Raw genomic sequence first — 27360 nt, forward strand, 5'->3', positions numbered from 1 at the left:
TTGTCACCCTGTGGTACGTGTACCAGTCGTGGTACGCAGGGAGGTCAGGAGATGGTACGCAAGATATTCGTACCATAAAATCATTATCAATCGTCTAGGCAACTAACCTAAAACAAGATATTTGTGGATGATGTAACCGTCAGTTTAACATTGATGACAAAATAAATAAATTTCCTTTTAACTTTCTGTAAAAGAAAACTATTGAGATGGCTTTGTCTCTCCGTCCGCGCATTTTCTGTCCGCCTTCAGATCTTACAAACTACTGAGGCTAGAGGGCTGCAAATTGTTATTGATCATCCACCCTCCAATCATCAAACATGCCAAATTGCAGCCCTCTAGCCTTAGTAGTTTTTTTTTTTATTTAAGGTTAAAATTATTCATGACCGTGCATCTGGCAGCGGTATAGGTACCAACAACACAGGCCACCACCGGGCCTGGGCTGAAAGCTTCATGGGCTGCGGCTGAGAGTTTCATACAGCATTATACGCTGTACAGAAAACTCGATTGCGCCGAAGAAACTTCGGCGCATCTTATACTTGTTTCATTCGCAGAGGAAAATGACCTTATCGAGTGGTCAAGCGACCCGCCATCAAAATGTATATTATATATTTAAGACTTTAACTCTCGATTCTTTTTTATGCATGAGCACGACGTATGAAGCTTTGGGCGAAAAATCAGTGAAAAATACTAATGCCTTTTCCATTTATTACTCTTATTTGTGTTAGCTGTTAAGTGGAAGTATGTTTTTCTTGTGCTTATGTATTGAGTAAAAAGAACTGTACGCTTATGTTAAATGAAACTTTGTCGCTTGCGTGCGTTTTCTTTGCAGCTTATTGTTCAGGTCAGTGAAGTAAACGCGGAGCAACAGAATACATTATTATTATTATAATTATTATTATTATTATTATTATTATTATTATTATTATTATTATTATTATTAAAGTAAACTGGCAGCCGTATGCAATAAACTACGAAGAAAACTCAAGCAAGTGACACAGTTTCACTTGATACAAACATACAATTTATATTAACGTGACCAAGGTTGAGTATACTTGCGTTTTCAGTTTTATTCGTTTATTTTAGACAGCCCTTAAATTAAAAGCTGACTTTATTGTACGCCCATTAGTTAATACAGGTCTTGTACACTGCGCTTTGATCTTACATCCTCAGTATGAACAAGCATGTGTGTACGCCAAGTGTTACTTTGGCAGCAGGCTTGCTTGTGTACACTAAACGCAACAGCGTTCTAATTCGGCGGCTCAGATCATTATCATAATGGAACAATGGAAGCGAAAACAGTCTCTCTATCTCTCTCTCTCTCTCTCTCTCTCTCTCTCTCTCTCTCCCCCTTTCATGGAAGAGCTCTTTATATATCGAAATAAATGACAATGTACGATTATACGAGGATGACCTGCTTACCTCCCGTTTCTTTGTGCCCAGACTTTTTCCATTCATCTTTTGTCCTCGGCCGACAATTATCGCTTAATTTAAGCCTTTCAGCACCTACGAAAATACAAAAAAAAAAGTCTATATTCAAATAGCCTTTCGATTGTGCACCTGCGCTACCTGGCGTCGTTTGAACTTTGCGACGTCAGTGTTAGCTGGGGAAAAAGTTGATTAGCGGACGAGCGGACGATCACTTGCTTCCCCTTGTATCTCTCTCTCTCTCTCTCTCTCTCTCTCTCTCTCTCTCTCTCTCTCTCTCGTGGCGGTGTTGGTGGTCTGTTTCGCTCGGTGTCTTTTTTTTTTTTATTTTCTTGCTTTGACGTACATGTGAAAAGTGGGATTGATTTCACATCGAAAGTTTTGCGAACTTAAAAAGCGATTTTTGGTCAAGATGGGATGTATTATTCATATCAACGTTTGCTGTTGCACAGAGAATAGGGAATGAGCCTCTCTCTCTCTCTCTCTCTCTCTCTCTCTCTCTCTCTCTCTCTCTCTCTCTCTCTCTCGTCAACGTTTGCTGTTGCTTTGCAAAGCGCAGAGAACAGTGAATGCGTCTCTCTCTCTCATATACGTTTTCTGTTTCTTTGCAAAGTAAAAGAATAGTGCGTATGCCTCTCTCTCTCTCGCTCTCTCTCTCTCTCTTTCTCTCTCTCTCTCTCTCTCTCTCTCTCTCTCTCTCTCTCTCTCTCTCTCTCATCAATATTTGTTGTTGCTTTGCAAAGTACAGAGAACAGAGTGCATGTGCCTCTCTCTCTCTCTCTCTCTCTCTCTCTCTCTCATATCAATATTTGTTGTTGCTTTGCAAAGTAGAGACTAGAGTGCATGTGCCTCTCTCTCTCTCTCTCTCTCTCTCTCTCTCTCTCTCTCTCTCTCTCTCTCTCTCTTTCATCAGCGTTTTCTGTTGCTTTGCAAAGCGCAGAGAACAGTGCATCTCTCTCTCTCTCTCTCTCTCTCTCTCTCTCTCTCTGCACGTACATGAACATAAAGCCGAGGGCCTAAGGAATTAATCCGGTGACTCATTCTCTGTGGAGCTGAACGTGATTTATGTGTATTATTAGGCCGCCAAATTTACTTGCAAAGAAAGTAAAAGTATTTTTATGGTATAGTCTGAATGATTAAAAGTGAGTCAGAAGATGGCGACATTTGTATTGATCAGATGACGTCTGCTTAATGTGTTGTGAGAGAGAGAGAGAGAGAGAGAGAGAGAGAGAGAGAAACTTTCTACATTTTTCGTGAAACTCTCTTCGCATGTCAGATTAAGACCTCTCTCTCTCTCTCTCTCTATCTCATGACAGCATCCTCCATTTGCAAGAATTTTAAGTCAGAATACTAGCTGTTATTCCCTGATTTTCAAAATGTGATTTTTTCATTTATAAGTTTTATATTACATCGTTCATGCGCATTCAAACCAATGTAGATATCTTTCCATTGCACTTCCTTTCCCTCAAGCTTATCTCCTCCTTGTCTTCCATACGTCTCGTCCAGTCTTTCGTATCGGTACTTCTTCTCCACTTTTACCCTTCACATCTCTGATTTGTCTTTCATATCCCTTGCTAGCCTTCCTTCATATATGTACGTTTCGCATCACTCTTCACCTTTGTTGCGAACCTTTCCTTGGCAGGTAATGTATAAATTACCCTTCCGTCTATTATCTTCCTTACCTTCGTTTCTTTTGAGTTCTTCATCTTCCCGTCTGTCGCATAATTTACCTCCCCGTCTGTTGTGTGCATTGCCTTCCATTCTGTCTCACACTTTTCCCTGTTTATTGCACTCAGTACCCTCCTGCCTGTCGTACAATATACCCTTCCGCCTGTTGTATAGAATTCCATCCTGTCGGATGTATAGTTCACCTTTCAGTGTAATCTGTACAATTCCATCTTGTCTAAGGCATACCTCACCAATTCCTTGCAAATCTTCTCTACCGTCTATTCCCTTCATCATCTTCCCGTCAATAGTACGATGTAACATGAGAATTGCATCTCATACTTGTAGTAGTAGCCGTTAACAATCTTCTTTCGTCTGATGGACGTCTTAAATTCCTGTTTACTTCCGTCTGTTGCAAAACTATTTTTCTTGTCTACTTCGTATCTTATCTTCTCGTCAGTTTCTTACCTTACCATAATGTCTTTCGAGAACCTTAACTTCTCTCGTCTGTTACATACTTTGCACTCTCACCTGTTGTATAATTTACAGTTGCACAATTTATCTTTCCGTCCATTGCACTTCCTACCCTTCTGTCCGTTGTTTAATTTACCCTCCTTTTAATTGCCTACATTCCCCCCCTTTAGTTTTTCGTACCTTGACCCGCTCTAATGTATCTATTTGCCTGAAGTCTATGGCAAGCCTTACTTCCCCCCAACCCCCCAATCCTCACCCCTCCTCCTCCACCCCAATCCTCACCCTTCCTCCTCCACCCCAATCCTCACCCTTCCTCCTCCACCCCCAATCCTCACACTCCTACCCGACACCCCAATTCTCACCCCTCCTCCCCCTCCTCCCCATCCCAATCCTCACCCCCTCCTCCCACACCCCAATCCTCATCCCTCCTCCTCATCCTCACCCCTCATCCCCATCCCCATCCCAATCCTCACCCTTCCTCTCCCATCCCAATCCTCACCCTTCCTCCCCACCCCAATCCTCACCCTTCCTCCCCAACCCCAATCCTCACCCACCCTCCAAACCTCACCTCTCCTCTCCTCCCCTCCTACAATCAACACCCCTCCTCCCCAAACCCAATCCTCACCCTCTTCCCCACCCCAATCATTACCCCCTCCTCCCCACTACCCAATCCTCACCCCTCCTCCTGACTACTATTGAAGACCCTCCCTGCCCTCCTGCATACCTTTCCTCCCTCCCGTTGTACCCTTTTATTCTTGCCACTTCCTTCCGTTACATTCCTTCCTCTCCATTTTTCTCTTGAATGCAACTTTCTCATTTCCTCTCTACACCTTTCCCTCTCCCCTCTCTATTGAACATATTTCTTTTCCTTTTGTCTAATACCTTCTCTTCTATTGAATACCCATCTTTTTCCTCTCGCTCTCTAGAGAGACTGATACTTAGTAAGAAAACGATTTTTCTTCATGTTCTGTGAATTCCTTTTTTAAATTCTAAATATCGCTGAGATATTTGGTCTTGAAACAGTTTTCTTTTTAGCCTGTAACTTTCACTTGAGCGGTATATTGAGTTTTATATCTTCTTTATCGGAAATTTTTGAGTTATGAAATATACTTTATCTTTTGCCTTATTCTTCCTGCGTTGATGTAGGTGCTTCTTTGTGGAGAGAGAGAGAGAGAGAGAGAGAGAGAGAGAGAGAGAGAGAGAGAGAGAGAGAGAGAGAGAGTACTTTATCGATCATGGATTTTTCCCTAATTGTAGCTCTCCTCAAATGAGTTACGTATTTCGAAATCTTTGAAGTACACAATTTTTGGGGGTCAAAAATATATTTTCCCTAAGATATATTTTATTTTCTATGATTATAAATTTACTGAAGCATTGAACTTAGAATTAGGTCTGAGGCTTTAGAGGGTATAGAATAGTTTCTTGTACTGGAATATTAGTGTTTTTTCGCCTCTCATAATAATTGTAGAATTTATGGACCAAAGATTACATAATTGCTCATTTAAGAATTACTGTTTTAAAAATAAAAATTTGGAAGGTACGGAATAAAGCATTATTTTTTCACCCTTTTTTTCATAGATATCTAAACTAAAAATATTGCTTCAGTTCTTTTCGGAAAAATAATACAACGAAGAGAATGTTCCCCGTCTTCCCATATTCATCCAACCCTTATCTTCCCTTGTTCCCCATGTTCTAAATTCTGTGTCCCGCCACCCCTCTCCCCCTCCACCGTATGCCCTTCACATTCCCCACACTCTCCGGTGCACTTCCATTCATGTCTTTCATCCTTATCCTTCATCCTCCTTTCCCTTCCTTCTTCCTCAGAGGTATTTGGACTCTCCCCTCTCCCCTGCTTTCTCTTCTGTTTGTATCTTCCCTCTTTTCTGTTCTCTCTCTCTCTCGCTCTACCTCCTGGGCATTTTGGGTTTGTCCGAAAATTACTCGGCGTGAAGTCTTTCTCTGCGAACAGGAATATAGATATAGATCGATTGTTGACTGCTATGGGCATTTAGGAAATTTTTATTCCTAACTTTATTTTTTTTTTTAGTTTATCGTAGGCTAAATTCATGTTGAGTACATTATAGGCTTGGCTCACATTAGAGCAAATTATAATTTTGGTTCGATTTCATTCTGTGTATGTAATTTTCTAGTATTTATTATTGTAGGACTATTTGACAGGAAAGAATGTTATATTATGAATGCTGTTTAACCTCAATGGTGTAAGGACTACCTCGTCGAGGCCCTCCCATTTTTATGGTATACATTTTTGACGGAGTTGTGAACATACATGTTTAGTATTTTATAACTCTTCATCTTTCCTCGCTCTCTCCGCCCTAGATGCGACCCACAACAGTCGCGAGAGAGAGAGAGAGAGAGAGAGAGAGAGAGAGAGAGAGAGAGAGAGAGAGAGAGAGTGGGTGGGTGGGTGCTAATTTTACAAAACAGGTCGCAAAGGTGAGGCTAAGATGCCAAAGCTGATGTTGATGAAAGGCAGACGCAGTAATAACAAAAATGAATATTTTACTGTTGAAAAATTGTTTTGTCATTGAGATGTATAATGATAAATTTCAGTGGGAGCCGTTTACCGATTTTATAATTTTCTTTTACATGATTGTTGTTATATGTCTATTTTATGTAAAAGAGCAAAATTCTCAGCTCTAGCGCTGAATTAATAAAAAAAATCTGTAAAATATTAAGACATTTATATAGTTACAAGCCTTAGTGCCTCGTGATGTACATTTTAAGAATTTTAGATTTTAAAAACAAATTTCTCTCTCTCTCCCTCTCTCTCTCTCTCTCCTCGAATACGACGCAGCAACTTTGGGGAATACAGTAATTACTTTGGGGCATGACACACTCACTTTCTCTGTCATCCCTCAGTTTTAGACAGTTCAATCAATATCAGTCGGTTTCTTCACATCACACGTTCCTCCTGTCACCTGATGTGCAAGAAGAAAACATCCCAAACCGTACGTCTTTCGTCTCTCGATGCTCCCTTGTCTTTTTTCCGAGGCAATTCGAGTCCCGTCTGCGGTAGGTGTCGGATTCGTGACGTCACGAGGTTCAGGTACGAGTCTTGTGATAAGCGTGTCTCATGGTGTCAGTTATTCCCACCCCCAACCCCACCACCAAAGCAGCCAGGTGTTTTACTTGTTGACTGAGTAATTGCATGTTAGGTGCTTGCTTTTATTTTGAGGTCTGTTGTTTACGAGATGTATAAATGATGAGGTATAAGTATTTAATGCTTAATTTCTAGTGCAATCATTTTGACGCTGGATGTCTAGTGCAATGTTTATGAAATATTAATTTGCTTGGGAGTAATTTTGAGGCACTGGAATCTAGGAAAGAGGTTTCTGTCGTGTTAAATGCGAGAAATTAAATTGTTAATACTCATTGAAAGATTAGATTTCAAATTAATTCATGCCAGTGTGTTCGGTGACCCGTTTCCTAAATTAAGTTTTTCACGATATTCGATAAAAAGGAAAGAATACTCAATGGCCAATTGTAAATTCCCTTTGCCTGCTCAATGCTTCATTCGTATCTGTCTATCTGTGCCTGAAGAAAATAAAAGGCTGTTGTTTGTCCAAGTAAAATCTCAGATTATTTATGTAGCAGATTGTTTTTACTAATGAACTGGATTTTAAATACAGGTCCAGCTCTTGTTTCTCATCTTTTAGCTAACTCAGTCTGTTACGAGAAGTGATTTTGTTTATAATAGGATGTTCATTGTACTGTTTAATTTTTTACACTTAGCTGCCTTCACGCTTTTATCAGACAACAGAGAGTTTGATATCGAAATCTACTGATAAAGATACACTCGAGAGCGAAACAGTTGTCGACAAAGTTGTAAAAATGAAACTGGACAACTTGACAGAGAGAGAGAGAGAGAGAGAGAGAGAGAGAGAGAGAGAGAGAGAGAGAGAGATTCGGTCATAGAAAAAAAAATGGAGGAAAAAGAGAATAATAAGGTAGAGTTAGAGAAAGAAAGGGAGGAAGGCCTGGAGAGTGATGGATAGGTGGACTGAAAGAGAAATTTGAAAGGAGCGGTTTTAATAACCCGGAATGGCGTATTATGTGTAAATGGTGTGACTAGCTGTTGATGAGCCTTCAGTGAATCCCCAAAGCTACTACGTCGTCTTCGAGAGAGAGAGAGAGAGAGAGAGAGAGAGAGAGAGAGAGAGAGAGAGAGAGAGGACATCCAGCAACGGATATGAAGGCAGTGACTTGTCAAGAGGGCAGCGCCTCACACTGCCTCAATGAGAGAGAGAGAGAGAGAGAGAGAGAGAGAGAGAGAGAGAGAGAGAATTATAGTTTTAAAATAAGATGCTATTCTTTATCCGTTATCACCACACCTACTACGAAACCTCTCTTCCATTTGTTTCTCCGACCAATATTTTTTTTCATCCATCTTGTTCATTCATTCCTCTGCAATCTGTTCCTTTCATCCGGTGCTTTCAATAACACTTCGACGGCGCTCACAGAACAACACACACGAATATATTTTTGAATTCCCTCTAATGGAAATTGTTTTCGATCCATAAACCCACACAACTGGCAGCAGCATCCTTGGTCACAGAATACGTACCCTTGGCTTTGTAGTAATATATGTATTTCAGCCCTCAAAAAAAAAAAAATATATATATATATATATATATATATATATATATATATATATATATATATATATATATATATATTTATATATATATATATATATATATATATATATATATATATATATATATATATATATATATATATATATATATATATATATGTATGTAGGGTATGTGCACAAGTGACTGTATATATGTTTGCATTTGCATTTTATTTTGTGGCTGATGCTGTAAAATTAAAAACCCATCGCAACTTTTTCTTATTTTTTAGACATCACACGCCGCTATTACGGCTTTTGTTTTGTTAAAACAAGATTCAAGAGACCCCCTTATCAGGATTTCTGCAATGGCAAAGAGGTGAGAGAGAAAGAGAGAGCAAAATATTTTCAGTCCTGGCAGATGTCACCAGGATTTTACTTCAAAGTTATTTTCAACGGTTATCTGATATCGACTGAAACTGAGTTAGTAAACAACACACGAGTATGTATATGTATTTGTGTGTAAATATTTGTGTATATATATATATATATATATATATATATATATATATATATATATATATATATATATATACGGATAAATATTATATATGTTACGTATATATATACACATATATACATAATGTGTGTGTGTGTATAATCTGAAAGGTCTTTACTTTTTATGATAGGCCTGCATAGGCTCAGTCTCACCTATAATCTTCCTACTCTCTCTCTGTCTCTCTCTGTCTCTCTCTGTCTGTCTGTCTGTCTCTCTCTCTCTCTCTCTCTCTCTCTCTCTCTCTCTCTCTCTCTCTCTCTCTCTCTCTCTCTCTCTCTTTGTGCGTTAAAGGTAGAGTAAAATGTTGCAGTAGAAGTAGGCTGACTTGGGATGTCACCTCTCTAGTCCCCTTAGTAATACCTGTCAATTATCTTAATTTTTTAAGAAAGTATAAGACATTGTTCTGAAGGTTAGAGCATCCGTTTACGGCGACTTTATATATATTCATATATATATATACTGTACATATATATACTATATATATATATATATATATATATATATATATATATATATATATATATATATATATATATATATATATATATATATATATATATATATATATATATATATATACACACAGTATATGGCTCACTCTTTAGGAGCCTTTGTTCACGATCATTATCCCTGTGATTTAATACACTGAACTAAGTACAAGATTTTACTTTTAACTGCTTCATCGTAATATATTTTCATAATGCGTTTGGGACGTAGCGGTGTTTTATGGAGAATCATAATATGAGAAGTCTTTTCTTTGGGTTTCAAATTCTCGTAAAATGAAAGTTTTTGTAAATTTATCACGTCAAAGAATCTCGATGTTTTAATCTTTATTTACGGTGTAAACAATTTAGACGGTTTTGCGTTTCTTAATAAACATCTTATACTTCTGATATTGCGTAACAAAAAAAAAAAAAAATTCATTGATTCTTGGTAGTTAACTGAGTGCTAAAGCTTGAGCTTTTTGTAGATTGGCATTTCTCGTGAGGATAAGTTCTTGATATCTCTGTATAACGTATTCTATGTGCGGTTCGTGAGTGAGAAAATCTATTTTTGAAGATGAATTTATATTGAATGGATTGTCTCCAAAGTGTTTATGGAAGTGATATAGATGCTTTTATTAGATGTAAGTATTTTCCGTCTTCTGTAGCGGAGTGTACGGAGTTTGGTAACGTACTCCTGATGGGCGGTAGTAGCTTGGTACTGAAAGTAATTCTCTCTCTCTCTCTCTCTCTCTCTCTCTCTCTCTCTCTCTCTCTCTCTCTCTGCGCGAGGATACGTCGTACGGGCATCGCATTAGATATGCAAATTACCGTATTGTTTTTTTTACCAATAAGCGTTAATATAATATGCATTAAACTGTCTCCAATCAAATCAAAGCCTGTGTAATTAACATCACTTTGCACTAATGGTCGTTTCAATTTCGCTTTCGAAGAAGACGACAAAGCAGAATTTTCACTCTCGTTCTAGAGACAGTGTGCACATGGTGTGAGCACCGCTTTAAATCGAAGCTGATCGATTTATTGACCCGATTGCATAACCTTATCGAGAATCGTGAACCTATCTGGACTGGAGATCTGATGTCGTTTCACACGTCAGCGAGCTTCTTCAGGGTTAAAGGGGATTAAGTAAAGGGAAAGACTACTTATTCTTGTAATGAAAGCTGTTTTGGTGAGCCTGTGTGTCCTTGTATGTTAAGTCTTGTGATTATGACTAGAACTTCAGATCTTCAAATGAAGATGCAATGCGTTACTATCCTAATTACAACTATTGTATTTTAATCATTTACTTCCATTTTTTTAATATTAATTCGTTCGTTTGTTTTCTTTTATTTTTTAATACGTGATTTCTTCTTTCTGTATTTCTCATTACCTTTTATTACTGCTTTTTAATGAACACTGTATTCTTTGGAAGCTTGAATTTCAAGTCAATGGCCTCTGTAGGCTTGTTCCACATGAATAGGGTTCATCCTCTGAATAATAATAATAATAATAATAATAATAATAATAATAATATTAATAATAATAATAATAATAATTGTTTTTATATTTCATTCATTCTTTTTTTTATGTCTGTTCTTTGTTTTGCTTAATAGGTCTTTATACAGAAACTGTCAAGGCTTTTGGTAAGGGTATATCTTACATCTTATTAAAATAACTTTCACGAAAATAATAATCTATATTGAGTGCAGAATGAAGATGATGTCTAGCGTGCAGACTCAATGAAGGAAATAGATAAGAAAAAAAATATATATATATATATATATATATATATATATATATATATATATATATATATATATTTTTTTTTTTTTTTTTTTTTTTTTTTATGAAATACATATTCTACTACTACGCCAAGGGTATGTATTCTGTAACCAAGGATGCTGCTGCCAGTTGTGTGGGTTTAGGGATCGAAAACAATTTCCATCAGAGGGAATTCAAAAATGTATTCGTGTGTGTTATTCTGTGAGCGCCGTCGAAGTGTTATTGAAAGCACCGGATGAAAGGAACAGATTGCGAAGGAATGAATGAACAAGGTGGATGGAAAAAAAAAATGTTGGCTGGAGAAACAAATGGCAGAGAGGTTTCGTAGTAGGTGATAACGGATAAAAAAATAGCTGAATTATATTACTTTTGATGATGGCCTTGACAAAGAACGAGTTGGCCGTTTGAGTTTTCTTTCCTGCTGAAACCTAAGAATGATAGTTGCCGAAAATGAAGTCTCCAATATCGAGGGCTTTGGTGCGGGAGTGTTAAGAAACAGAGACTATTTAAGGAGATTCAGGTAATTAAAAACGAAGAAGTCGTTAGTTTAAAGAAAGGAGAGAAACACCATTGACAGAGGAAGCTTTTGATCTGTTTGAGTTCTTTAATCGTCACTACTATATATATATATATATATATATATATATATATATATATATATATATATATATATATATATATATATATATATATATATATATATATATATATATATATATATATATATATATATATATATATATATATATATATATATATATATATATATATATATATATATTTGTATGCATCCTTGGTCACAGAATACATACCTTTGGCTTAGTAGTAGAATATGTATTTCATAAAAAAATTCTATATATATATATATATATATATATATATATATATATATATATATATATATATATATATATAATCTGCCTCATATTCTTTCCATTCAAGTGATAAGTTTGTACGTGATACGAAATCCCACAGACTCGTATTTCGCGTCTTCTCTGGCGGGTAACAAAGATCAGATAGGATTGAGCCATTTACATAAATTGATTGAAAGTGGAACACTAATGCAAGAAAAATATAAAGGACGGGGAAGAGAGAAAGTAAGTTACATTCGAAGGAAAAAGTTGTGCAGGCCTACTTGCTTTTGAGATTGCCAAAGAAAGCCTTCTTTAGAGTGCCAAAAAATGGTGTAGCTTGTGTGGTAGCCGCTGGGTTGGACAGCATTAAGAGTTCAATCCTGCCATGGTCTCCGAATGATACACACACACACACACACACACACACACACACACACACACACACACACACACACACATATATATATATATATATATATATATATATATATATATATATATATATATATATATATATATATATGTGTGTGTATATATATACTTGTATATACCTATATATATGTATATATATACCTGTATATATACATATATATATGTATATATATATATATATACATTATATATACATACATATATGTATATATATACTAGGCTATATATATGTACATGTATATACGCATACATACATACATACATACATACATACATACATCCTGCGTTGAGAAAAGAACCAGAAAAGATGATTCCAAATACGGAATCACAGAAACGTTTACCACACCCAAGAAATACATAATTAAAGGCATGAAAAGTGGTAACGAGAAGAGACAATGAAGAAACTCTTCCTAGCCTTCGTAACTGGAATGAACACGCTTGACAAAACTTTGCTACTGGCCATCGGGATTCTCTCTGGAATTGGGAGATTCACGGAGAATCGTCCTAATATGTGAAATTTTTGCCTTCATTTTTCTGGACAGAAATTTGCGTTAATTTTCATTTTGGATCCTCCGTTCATTCGATTTTCCGACCGCAGTTCACCTATATATTGGAGTGTTGTTTCATTGTGGAATGACTGGAAATTGTGGAAGAGTTGTCAGGGAGGTTTAGATGCAACAGCACTTGATGAAAATGAAAGGCAGACTGGGCCAAAAGAGCATAAGTTAAAGTAGAAAGGTTTGGAAGATAGGGTTAGATGTGGATAAGCTACTTCATTGCGAAGAGAAAACATCGCAGTAGCAAGGAAATACCCCGGAGAATCGTCAGCCGCCTCAACCTGGTGGCCATTCTTGTGAAGAGAATCCTTGTTACCCCAAGGGGCTATAAGGAATCTGAGCCCAGCGTAGTTTACAAATTCGAATTCGGAGGCGAGAAAGCTACGCTGGACTCAAAGTGACTAGAGGCTATAATAGGACTCCCTGGAGGCGGAGGATTCGTGGAGAAGAATCTTTGTCTTTGAAACTTGTTAGATTTGTAGACCTAGTAAGTTAACTAGTGAAATATCTGTCATCTTTGAGAACACATGCTTGAAGCAGCAGAGCAGCAGTTTTATTCATCTCCTTCATCCTTCCTGTAATTCAGTCTTGAAGATAAGCGGGAGTACCGGTAACCCAAGAAAGTTTTGCTGGCGAGTCACAAATGCAGTATGTGTATTAGCAGTGAAGCAAGAAAAGAAGTTCCAATATATATGTAGATATATATATATATATGTGTATGTATATATATATATATATATATATATATATATATATATATATATATATATATATATATTTATAAACGTGTATATATATAATATATATATATATATATATATATAGATAGATAGATAGATAGATAATAGTTCGATAGGGATATGTGTGTGTGCGTGTGTATACCCAGCGTATATAACACAAACGTACGGTGCTTTAGTTTATGGTTAATATTTGACGTGGAGACCGGGATCATAAAAGGAGAAGTCCAGACTTTTTTTTTTTTAAAGCTGAGGAACCTCGCTCATGTCGTATGCAACAGCAAGAAGGAAAAATTCAAAAGAGCAAGTGTAAGACAAATGAAAACATCCATAAATAATCAAGGAGAGAGAGAGAGAGAGAGAGAGAGAGAGAGAGAGAGAGAGAGAGAGAGAGAGAGAGAGAGAGAGAGAGAATGTTCTACATGCCTATAATTTCCTTTATTGTGTTTGTATGTCTCCAAATTATGTTTATGAAAAAATTTAGTACAAAATAGTTGTCACTTAGGAATTTCCGTTGTGTGATAAGAAGAAAGGAACAATCCTATCAAGTACCATGGCAGAGAGAGAGAGAGAGAGAGAGAGAGAGAGAGAGAGAGAGAGAGAGAGAGAGAGAGAGAGAGAGAGAGAGAGCAAATATTGTCACACAACACCTCAATTAGCCGAGGAAGAGAGCTTTTCAGAAACCGGATTCAGCGACCACTGGAAGGTAATAATAAACGAGTTTGCTTGTGCTTGTCGTAAGTCGATCCGATGAAAGTGGTGACACGCAACAGGAACTTTTATTCTTGTGATAAACTGATGTGGAATATGACTTATGACGACAGGACGACAAATAGACTAAGATTGTATTTAACAAAAGAAAATACTTGGCTATTATTATCCATGTAAGGCGGAAACACGCTCAGTTAGCTGGGGAGTTATGGTCCCTTTCTAATTTTCTGGATGCTTAGCTGACTCTCAGAACCAGATCTTATGTAGCATTGATTAGTAATTGAAAAGTTCAAAGTGAGGAAAAGTTCAAAGTGAGGAAGGCTTAGGCAAGAATGAAGTATATATAATTTTTTTCTTTAGGATTTTTTTTTTCGCTGGGTAACTGTGTTCTCCCATTACAATGGTAGTAGAATTAAGTCCTCCGTAGCGTTGTAGATTGGTTGTCTGTTTGCTTTGATTGCCAGTTAAGGTGAGTACACACACACACACACACACACACACACACACACACACACACACACACACACACACACACACACACACATATATATATATATATATATATATATATATATATATATATATGAATGAATTTTATCACATCACCGTGATTCATGTAGCTTAATGCTTGTCCACTTGGCTAGATGGTGAGGATGGGTCTAGTCCAGCTCTAATATATATATCATCTGAAAACGACATTCATATGTATGTATGAGAGGCAATAGACTTTTATCCTTCTCGTGGTCAGGTTGACAATGGTACCTCGTTCTGATTAGCGGACCCGGGTTCGTTTTCCGCTATCGCACGTCAGAATTTCTTCATATTTTTTTGCACTTGGATCTTAAGGCTTTGTAGTGACAAGCGTATCCAAAAAAGCGCGAAGAATTCGAGAAAGTTAAGAGGGTATTGTGGTTATTACAATTACACACACACACACACACATATATATATATATTATATATATATTTATATACATATATATTTACACACATATACAGTATATGTATATTTATTTATTTACTTGATATATTCATTTACTTATGTGAGTGTTGGGTGACCGGATTTTGTAATACCAATCCAGATTAGAGGTATGGGAGTGTTGATGTCGTTCCGTTTAGAAAGGGAAAAGGTGACCTAAGTGATTGCAAGAACTAGAATTATCTATTGGAAATCTGTATGGTAGAATTTGAATGAATTTATAAGACAGGATAGTGAAGAATTGGTAAGGAAAGAGCACACTCTATACAAGGCAGAGGGCGTATTGAGCAAGATTTTGGTATAAAAAATTTGTGTAAGGAATTTAAGAATAATGGCAAAAGTTGTATGTAGTGTACATAGACCTAGAAGCAGCTTGTGACACGGTTGTTAGGTGTGTTGTGGTAGATGCTGAAAATAACCTAAGGATCGTGTTGGAATATTTTGTAGGTATAACATTAGGGTGTGTTATGGTCCAGAGATGTTCTTTGTTTTAGTTTTCTGTAAAAGAAAACTATTGTGCCAGCTTTGTCTGTCTGTCCACATATTTTTCTGTCTGCACTTTTTTCTGTCCGCACTTTTTCTGTCCACCCTCAGATCTTAAAACCTACTAAGGTTAGAGGGCTGCAAATTGGCATGTTGATCATGCACCCTCCAATCATCAAGCATACCAAATTGCAGCCCTCTAGCCTCAGTAGTTTTGATTTCATTTAAGGTTAAAGTTGGCAACGATATAGGGTAGGCCACCATCGGACCGTGGTTAAAGATTTATGGGCCGCGGCTCAAACAGCATTATACCGAGACCACCGAAAGATAGATCTACTTTCGGTGTCCTTGATTTTACGCTGTAGCTGCTGTACAGAAAACTCGATTGAGCTGAATAAACTTCGGCGCATTTGTTACTTGTTTATGCCTTTCTTATTAAGAGAAGTTACAGAATGACTGGAGGTGTATATTCAGAGATGTACTGCATGATAGTCCCTTATCTCTCTCTCTCTCCACTAAGCTTCTCATTTCCTCATCCTGCCACGCACCCCTCCTCCCACACTCCAAATGCTATAAACACTCCTTGCTAACTCTGTGACCACATTCTGGGATTTTATTCACTCCTCATACACTCCTTCCACTTCTGTTTTTTATTCATAGCTCATTTTTAATTGATTTTCTTCTAATATATATATATATATATATATATATATATATATATATATATATATATATATATATATACATATATATATATATATATATATATATATATATATATATATATATATATATAATTTATATATACAGACATACATACATACACAAACTCACACACACACACACTAACATATGAGGCCTCAAGGAGAACGTCAAAATGCCATTTAGAGATTTTTTTAACAAAATTGGATCTAGAAATACCCTCTATACGACTGTCATAATAAATCAAGTAATACTTCATAATTTTTGATAACTATTGGTGAATAATGAAGATTAAAATTTTTTAGTAATTTCAATTTCTATAATAATTTAATTATTATAATTATTTAGACTCATTCTATATCATTGTTAACAACTAGAATTTACTCATTATTATTAATATAAAACTTTAAAGTGCCAATTCATTAAGAAATTTCACGAAGTATTCATCTAATTGTCATTTAAAAATCGTTATTCAAAAGTTAATTCCAATTGCACTTTTTAATTGTTATGAGATGTATATTTGGAGGGATATTTTAATATACAGACACTTTAATTTTTTTGTTTTCATAATAGTAAGTAATTTGTAAGTGGTTACAATGATATAGATTGAGTTTTATAGAAAATGTTCAATAAAAAAAGGTAAACAGCGTAAAACTAGTTAATTGTAAATATTCGCTTTTTCACAAACAACTACTTGTAGGTTGCAGGTTCCATATTATTGTGTGTCGACCGCATACATCTATGTTTATACGTGCGTATGTGCGTGCATGTTGTTGTTTAGGGATGGTCGTGGGGCTTCTGATGGAACAGATTTTGGTCCGGCGATGTCAGTCAGTATCGGATTTCCTGTCCCTGGATCAGGTCAGAATTTCTGTCGTTTATTGACGGTTTCCATTTCTACGTCCAACACTCGATTGATCCGCTGTGTCATTACCCTCGTCCCACCTCACCTTTCCCCTGCCCCCCACCACCCACCCCACCCTTACCCCTCTCTCCTATTGTGAAGGCTTTTGAAAGCTTCCACTAAAGAAGTTCTTTCTCATCCACCTGTCGCCGTCTTTAGAGGAATTTTGGTCACTGCTGTTGCCCTCCCGACAAATTTCTCGATGTGAGTTCACGGTCACTCGATTGTTCCAGTATTGACGATAATATTAAGGAGAACGCTATCACGACCTCAGTTACTTTGTTGTGCGTAGGAATTCGTGAAGGAATTTTTTTGGTGCCAAGGTCATCAAAGCATATTCGTCAAGGCATGCACAAAAGTGCTCGTTAATTTCGTTTATTGTTTAGCCCACAGAGCAAGAAAAGAATGGTAGAGATAGTCTTTTTGTTTGTTTATGAGTCAGGGGCTTCCTTAACGAAAGTTATTAAGGGCTGAAACTGAATCTAAGTGCCAGAATCCGCAGGGGAAAAGCAGGAAATTTGATCAAAACGAATAATTATGGAGTCCATAACGTCAACACAGTTTTGCAGAATAGTGGAACCTAAGCATTCACTTCCTCCCCATATATATATATATATATATATATATATATATATATATATATATATATATATATATATATATATATATATATATATATATATATATATACATACATACAGTATATATATACACACTGTGTATATTTATGTATATATGTTCACATAACTTCAGTCACACTGTAGTACCACTCATGGTTACTTTTATTACCTGTGTTCATTTTCATTCTTTCACCTCATAATTATTCAAGAGAAATCTGCAAGAAGCGTTAATTCACAGCTTGACTAAATGGAGCTTGGTGATTTGAAACTTATTTGTTTTCATTTTCCCTTCACCAACGAAATTTGAAGGCTATGCTTTCATTCGCGTCTGTTTCTGTGTTTTTGTAGGCATAAGCGGGATATTTGCGCCATCTTTATCCTATCTATGATTCTGAAAATTACGCTTTGCATGCTAAGTTTGACCTGTAATTGGCAGAAGTCTGAGTCATAGATTTTCGACACTTCTAAGCCAACTTCATATTTGCTGTTCCTTTTTTTGTAATGATAGATTAGGCGGTGTATTTCCAGAATGATCAAGGTAACACGTTTGGCCTTTAAAGGTCGAAGGACAAGGTTCAGTGCAGAAAAACCAGAGAACTGATTGTTTTCAAATTTTTTTTTTATTGCACCTTGAGTCTGCTCTGGTACACCTGGGTTAGGCTTTTCCATCTGTCCAAAATTAAGGTGCACATTTTGATGGAAAAGTAATATATCTTATGAAAACTGCCGCAACTTGGTTTAAATCTTCCTATAGAAAATACACTTGAATTTACCCGAATTGCCTGAACAACTTTAAGATTTTCCTTAATTATTATTGTTATTATTGTTATTTTAACATGCTGGATATGTTCCTGTTTCCCTTGGACGCTAAATTGGCTCCTTTTGAAAATTTCATATCTCCGAAGTTTTATTTCCCCCTCTTTTTATTTACTCCATGTTATCTCTTTCGCTTGGAATTGAAAAACAACATTCAAAGGGCATGTGAAAACAAAATGTGAAGATACAGGAAATAAAAATGGAAAACAAGAAAAAAATGAGTATGATTTCCAGCCTGTCCTGTGTGACGGGTTTTCGAGTTTTCCAAATCTGCTCGAACATTCATAATATGTTGTGCATTTGGAGGTCTATTAAAAAACAAAAGGACAGGTAAGCTGGGAAAGAACAAGAATGATTTTTCTTTTAGCAAAAGGCATAGAGAATGTAATTTCGCAGGTGGACACGAGAGAGAGAGAGAGAGAGAGAGAGAGAGAGAGAGAGAGAGAGAGAGAGAGAGAGAGAGCATCAATTTTTAATACATTCATTGAGAATCTCGATTTTAGCCACAGACTTTTTTTTTTCGATCCAAGAATTAAGTCATTTCTCAAATGAAAATTCTTATTTAGTTTAAGGGATACACATCAAAAGAGCAGAATAAGTGAAGAAAGTCTGATAAAAATTGTGCAGGTTTTTCAGGTAGTCGGCAATTTAGGTGTTTTTCAACTTGTATTCAAGGTCACTTTAATACTCTAGTGGGAAAGTAATTGGTTTAAGGTTTCGAAAGATTAGGAAATTATCGTCGTGATATGTATTAGTAATTGTGTGATTCACTTTGAGGAAGGTTAGGTTAGGTCCAAAAGGGGCGTGAAGGGTAAAATAACTAGGTCTCTAGCTTAAGGGAGAGGCGGAAGACTTTCTTTTTTTTTTTTTTTGTGGGGAAAGAGTGTTAATGAAGGAAAGTGAGGAAGGCGCAGTTAGATCCTTTGGCTTACAAACATTTCACAGTAAGGCCCTTCTTTGTTCGATTGTGTATTATTTAGCTGATGATGAATCGTCCCCGAGGCGGTTAGAGAGGAGTAGAGTGTTTGGAAACGTGTACAGTTTTAACAACTGGAAGATATTTAACTATTCGACTTAATCTGTGTGTGGGAAGATATTTTATTCCCTGACCAGCTGCCTCATTTGCATGAGGTGTGGTACTTAAAACCTAACTGTTCTAGTGCCGGGTCAGAGACCAAATATTCATAAATCAATCAGTCAGTCATTTGCTTGGGAATTTTGTCAGGCCAGTTGGTTGCCTCTCCGATTAAAATGCCCAACATCTTGTTGACAACTATACTGTACTCCTACTTCAAAAACTTCGAGAAACGCATTACTGAAGCGAAAATACTGCAGTCCATGGGAGTTTTTTGCTTTTCTTCATGAGCCACGTAGGACACTTTTAGGACTTTCTTTGGTTGAGTGATAATTGAAAACGTTAGCTAATTTTATAGGACGATCTTTCTGCAAGATTCACCTATTAAGTAACTGTATCAACATGTCAAAGGCATGGAAAATTTTTCTTGTTTTTAGTTTTCTGTAAAATAAAACTATTGAGATGGCCATTTGTCTGTCCGTCCGCACTTTTTCTGCCCGCCCTCAGATCATAAAAACTGCTGAGGCTAGAGGGCTGCAGATTGGTACGTTGACCATCCACCCTCCAGTCATCAAACATACCAAATTGCAGCCCCCTAGCCTCAGTAATTTTTAATTTATTTAAGGTTAAAGTTAGCCATGATCGTGCTTTTGGCATCGCTATAGGTGCCAACAACACAGGCCACCAACGCGCCGTGGCTGAGTGTTTCATACAGCATTATACGCTGTACAGAAAACTCGATTGCGCCGAAGAAACTTCGGCGCATTTTTCACTTGTTTCTCTCTCACTTAATTTTGCCATGATCAGTCTGGACCTGACATGAAAGCCATCGTGCCGGCACTTGGCTCTTGATATATGTTACTTTTACCAGTCAAGTGGAGGACTAGAGAAGGCTCAATTTTCTCCTCAGCTTACCACTGTGATAACTTCCAACGGTAAGTTATGATTATTGACGAGGAGAGAGAGAGAGAGAGAGAGAGAGAGAGAGAGAGAGAGAGAGAGAGAGAGAGAGAACTGATCGCTCAAATCCCTTTTATAATTAGTTGTGCTTCTTATGCAGATATTATCAAAATACTGAGGGCATGTTTCGTGTCACATTTTAGAGGATACTGAGTTGTCTCACTATAAGCGAGGAAAATTGTTCTAACATTCTTGATGTAGTATCAATTCCAAAAATCTTACCTCTAACAAATGTAAACAAACAAATTCTTCGGTATACAAACCTAATTATGGGCAGAAAAAATTATGCTATTTGGTAAAGTAGTACAATATACAGTGGATGAAATGTATAAAATATGAATATTTTTTACCTACAATATGACCGTTTATAACTGATCTTGGAAAAAATTCAGAATGCACAGATATCACACATGAAGAATCACTGATGGTGTTAGGGGATTTAAGCGCTTGATATCCTGTCATGGGTTCTTAGATCACTGCCAAGAAAACAGGAGAAGAATTGTTAACACACAGAAGTATTGGGGATAATAAACCAACACAAGGGAGGAAATCTATGAATGCATTTGTCTATATAAAAAAACATATAGGATGTTCTCGTTGGATATGGTAAATACTCTGGTTTCACATAATTTTGTATTGAAAGCTGTGGTTGGGGTTAAAAAAGGACACTTTATTAAGTATAGGAAAAGATTTCATGCTAAATGAAAAAATTGCATCTTTATTGGAAGGATGGGTGTATGGTATGAAAAATTGTGTCAGAAACTGAAGCCTAAGCCTTTGCAAATGACCTTCAAAACCGGATAGAAATTATTTGATAAAATCAAATAGGAGACACACAAATATCAAGAGTAATATAAGTGGGCCTAACAATGAAAAATAGTGCAAGGTCGGTCCAGATGCCATATCTGATAATACACTAATGAATTACGTGTCCTGTGGGCAGCGTAAAGGTTATGAGGATGAAAACTACAGTGTACTCCAATTGATGGACTGCCCACCATGAAACAGCATCCCAGGAGGTATGGAGGTGTTTTGAATTTGCAGGAGGTACTGGCACCCAGAAGGCAGCTCATGAAGACCAGCAGGGTTAAGGCGAAGGAGCTAGTGAAGGGATGTGCAACCTTGTCCTTGAGCAGCCTGGCTGACAGAGTAAGAGCTAAACTCAAGTGTAAAACCACTTGTGTGGAACCATTGGATTAATACTGTCCTCTCCCCTGAGGATGACTCGTGTGGGGGTATTATTGAGTTCGAATTGTTGCAATCAGTAGAGAGGAGAGTGTTCCTTATGGCATATTATAAGCCCTGGAAATAATGCAAAAGCAATCTTCCCCCATAAGGTTTTCAGTATGATTTACTTGAGTGGGAAGATTCCATACCACTGGGAAAGGGTAATCGCTGTGCAGATTCCAAAGCCTACAGACGCGGATAATTTTACCTTTCCACTTTTGTAAAATTCTAACATTAGTAATTTTCAAAAGGGTTTTTGCTTTCTTCTAATTCTGACTGGGCTCTAAAAGGAAAAAGGCACAGCCTCCTGCAAAACATGATCTTAGACGCGGACTTAAAGAGTGCTGTTGACTAAGCTTATCGACAAGTAATCCTGTACGAGTTGAAAAAAATTTGCTGAAAAGCTGAGTTCTTGACTTGGATTAAGGATTATCTAAGAGACAAGACTGACTTCAAATGAAACGGGAATCTGCAAAGATAAAAATGTAAAAATAGTCGTGAAAACGAGGCTAACATATTTTCAGAGTTATATTAAGAGCGATACATACTGAGAATGAAAGTTATGTCAGGTAGGATTTATACTGAAAATGAAGGTTATGTCAAGAATGATTTATACTGGTAATGAAAATTATATCACATATGGTTTATAGTGAAAATGAAAATTATATTAAGAATGATTTATACTGAGAATGAAAGTTATATCAAATATGGTTTATACTGAAAATGAAGATTATATCAAGAATGATTTATGCTAAGAATTAAAATTATATCAAATATGATTTGTAGTGAGAATGAAAATTATATCAAATATGGTTTATACTGAGAATGAAAAGTATATCAAGATTGATTTTACTGAGAATGAAATTATATCAAGAATTATGTATACCGAGAATGAAGATTATATCAAGAATGATAAATACTAAGAATGAAAATTATATCGAGAATGATATATACTGAGAATGAAAATTATATGAAGAATGATACTGAGAATGAAAATTGTATCAAGAATTATGTATACTGAGAATGAAAATTATGTGAAGAATGAATTATACCGAAAATGAAAATTATATCGAGAATTATGTATACTGAAAATGAAGAATATATCAAGAATGATAAATACTGAGAATGAAAATTATACCAAGAATGATTTATACTGAAAAATAAAGAATGTGCAGAATAAAGTAGTTTAAAGACTGGAAAAGTACAAAAGTGCCAATTTGTGAGTCGTTATTGACGTAAAGACGAGACGAAATATACGAAAGCTTCCAGGAGAGAAAAGAAATTCTTTGAACCGCAAAAATGAAAGGAAAATACACGAATGTGAGAAAAACTCGCACGAAATAAGAAACATCTCTCTTTTCCTCGCCCATTCAACCAGAGTTCCCAGAGGATAAGGCGATATGAGAGAAGGGGAGGGCGAAATGAAAAGGGAAGGGATGTTTGCAAGATGTGTATTGCTGCCATGTATGATGTATGAGGGATTACTGGGTGTGTCTGCAGACTCTCAGCAGGTCCAGTGTCCCTCGATTAATTCTTTTAATATCGCGACAGAAGTTTTATTTTGAATTGCGGACATCAACTGCTAAATACAACGGAATACTTGTCTTCAGTACTAAAGTGTATATGTATATATATATATATATATATATATATATATATATATATATATATATATATAAAGTATATATATATACACATATACATACATATATATATGTATGTCTATAAATATTTCATATATATTTATGTATATATATATATACTGTATGTATATATACATATATGTATACATATATATACATATATATATACGTATATATATATATATATATATATATATATATATATATATATATATATATATATATATAACTGAATCACGAAAATATGGAACGTGATGAATATATAAATAAAGACAAAATCCACGAAGGAAAGAGAAACAATGAAGTGCTGCAAGGCGTTAACAGTAATAATATATAATAATAATAATAATTTGAAAAGCACGTGTTAGCATCAATTTTCATGGAATTAATGCCTGTTTATGACGAGTTCATCACGTCTGGTCCAACGGGAAGGTGGGGAGAGGGCGAAACAACAGCTATGGGTGCACTGGTAGCTACTGTGTCTAAAAGCATAGGCAGTTGCGTAAGTGGTTCCTCTCTATTCCCTCTGTAACTGGTAAGACAAAGTATTTGCTAGTTACTGCAGTGGTCAGTGATTCAAATGCCAAGGAGGAGGTTAGTGTTAACATCTACGTATTTTCAGGCGATATATCCTGCCTTGAAAAAAAGTACATCACCTCGCTCCCTCCCCCGAACCCCCAACCCCCCATTGAGGATGAGGATTGAATGAAGCCACTCACTGCTGGTCTGGCGGGGCTGGTGGGTAATCTGTGGTTAGGGGTGCGGTTGTATGCGCTATACTTCCATGCATATGCATTTGCCTGTATGGTTCTTTTCCTTTTATTTCGTCTGTAGTTCTGTGGGTAAACTGTTGGTCTGCTCTGTCAGTGCTTAGCGGTTTAAATCTCCAAGGAGGAGGTTATTGTTACTGGTTCTTAGCCACGTAAAATAAATCTAATCCTCCTGGCCAGCCCTAGAGAGCTGTTAATCAGCTCAGTGGTCTGGTTAAACTAAGATATACTTAACTTTTACATGTATATATATATATATATATATATATATATATATATATATATATATATATATAAATTATATATATATAGATATATATGTGTGTATATATATAAATATTATATATATATATATATATATATATATATATATATATATATATATATATATATATTATATGTATATACATATATATATATATATGTGTGTGTATATATATTATATATATATATTTTTTTTACGAGCTCCTCATTAAAATAGAAGAGGAAAGTTTTACAGGCCAAGCCGTCATAAAGAAAGCGCGACAAAGCAAACGAAGCTTATAAAACAGGAACAGAACGGAGCGCTCAATTGCAGGAAAATTAGGGAGATGAAAGGGGAAAGGTGCCAAATGCACGAAGAAGGAGAGTGGAAGAAATGCGTGTACATAAGCACGACCTCTCTATCAAAACATCGCTGGTTATTCAGGTGACTGTATCGAGTCACCCAAACGGTTTCAATCAGGTACGCGTTCATCACCCTTAGAGTAGCGAGGACCGTTTTCCATCGGGTCGTAATGGGACCAGGAAATGAAAAGTTGATGAGGTTAACGCGGGAAATAGTCTAATGATCTCCGTTTTGGGAGAGGAGTTAAAGGGTTCATTTTACAATAACAATAAGCTGTAGTGAGATGGTCATACGGTGCAAGTAGAACGCAATAAAAAACCCAAACAGTAACAAATGTGAAGCAAGAATAAACTGCACAAATGGAAAACTAATAAATTTCAATAGGAAAAATTAGCTAAAACTGGAAGATGAAAAGTGACATTCCTCCTAGAAATTTATGATCGAAACACCGTTTTAAACACCTTTTGAAGGAAGAGTGTCCATATTGGCCACATAAATGAAAATACCTAATTCGTAATATGATTCTTCCTATTCTCTATCAAGTTCTGTTAAGTATAGAAGTAAAAGTATCTATTTTCCAAAGAAAGAATGTATGTATCTAAGGGCTTATTTTGAATGTGAAAAAACGATTTTCTTTTTGTGCTTAAAATTTTTATCATACATGGCGAGAGAAGGAATTCCTAATTATAAGAATCGATTTATGTCTGCATTTTCATATGCTGATAAACACACCCTCACTGAAGAAATCGCTTCTCTCTCTCTCTCTCTCTCTCTCTCTCTCTCTCTCTCTCTCTCTCTCTCTCTCTCGTTTCTCCCCTATTCCGAGTACTCTCCCCATTCTGTGAGAACATACTCCGCATTCGATGCGGGTAAAATAAAAAAAAGAAAGAAAGATACAATAGAAAGAGGGAGGGAGAACTTTTGAGCGTGGAAATATATGCCCAGGGATGAACAAGAGGTAAATTTTATATTTCTTGTCCATATGCCACAGTACAGCTTTGCAATCCTCTGTTTAGAGCGTAAGGGGAAATGCAAAATTTTTTCTCCGGCTACCACTTCGTTTCACCATCTGTATCTCGAAACAAAATTCACTGCGGCAAGCATATTTTTGTCTGGGGAACAGAGAGAGAGAGAGAGAGAGAGAGAGAGAGAGAGAGAGAGAGAGAGAGAGAGAGAGAGAGAATTGTTAGTAAAACTCTGGAGTTGAAAACAGATCGGAATAGGTTCTCCTTGAATTATCTGAACCATTTCAGACACGAGCGGTTGAGATCTTTAAAAAATTGCTTTTGAACCCTGCGATATACTGCAAAGACTGTTAATATCGTTTTACCCAGTACCCATAGAATTCTTTGCCTTGAGTGAAAAAAAAAGCTTTACTCCAACAGACAGTTGTCTATGTGGATAGCCGTCTTTTCACATCCCATTACCAGATGTCTTTTACTCCCGGAATTGAACAGTAGGCTTGTGGAAGAGTCGTTTTGGCAGTGTCGCGAATGTAGGAGAGAGTAATGCTGTTTTAATGCGCCAGGGTTCAATTTCCTGAAATTTTCCAAGTACAGGTATTTCAAATTCTGTTTCTTTAAACATAGTTTGTCCCGATGATTGCTTATCATGATTTTTATGTGGATTTTGCTTTATCAATTCTCTTCACAATACTTTTGTTTTTCCCCCATAGGCTGCTGCTCTAACAATAATGATAATAAACAGAGGGCATTTGGCAAAAGCAGAAGCAATTCTAACAACTGTCCAGAGACATTTTTTTTTTAGCATATTGAGTCATAGGAAAAATCTTGACAAGTTTCGGCCTCTTTTGGTTGATATGATATTTTCACCATTAAAATATCAATATTGATTATATGACGCAGAGGATTCGAAATCGACACCTCATTTATGTAAGAAAATGTAAAAATAATATTCTCAGACATTTTTGATGAGCCGGAGTCTGAAGAAACAGCAAAAGAATAGTGACATTATTATGTATATGTATAAAAGTCCACACGACCAATACAGTTATATGATTAATAATAATAATAATAACTCGATCTAGTAGTAAACCCTTGGAAAACCTGCTTGATGCACAGTAAGGATTATTTTCACATTTCGGGTTTTTCTGTTTCAGGGACCATGGTAATTAGTGCAATGATCTTTTACCTACGCATAGAACTTCAATAATAATAATAATAATAATAATAATCAAGAAAAAATTATCACTCATAGATGTGGCAGTACCTTGGGACACCAGAGTAGATGAGAAAGAAGGAGAAAAAATTGCTAAGTATCAAGACCTGAAAATCGAAATAAGA

The 27360-nt window shown here is 36.2% G+C and overlaps 1 protein-coding gene across 1 annotated transcript; it reads left to right on the forward strand.

The window, feature by feature from the left end:
* Window positions 1–2557: 2557 nt before the first annotated feature.
* Window positions 2558–4263, forward strand: LOC136843512 (uncharacterized). Its single transcript, XM_067112047.1, has 2 exons — window positions 2558–2567; window positions 3779–4263. The coding sequence occupies exons 1-2, from the start codon at window positions 2558–2560 to the stop codon at window positions 4261–4263; spliced, it is 495 nt and encodes a 164-aa protein (XP_066968148.1).
* The last annotated feature ends 23097 nt before the right edge of the window (window positions 4264–27360 follow it).

This window comes from Macrobrachium rosenbergii, chromosome 11 (genome assembly GCF_040412425.1).
Source record: "Macrobrachium rosenbergii isolate ZJJX-2024 chromosome 11, ASM4041242v1, whole genome shotgun sequence".
Taxonomy (NCBI): domain Eukaryota; kingdom Metazoa; phylum Arthropoda; class Malacostraca; order Decapoda; family Palaemonidae; genus Macrobrachium; species Macrobrachium rosenbergii.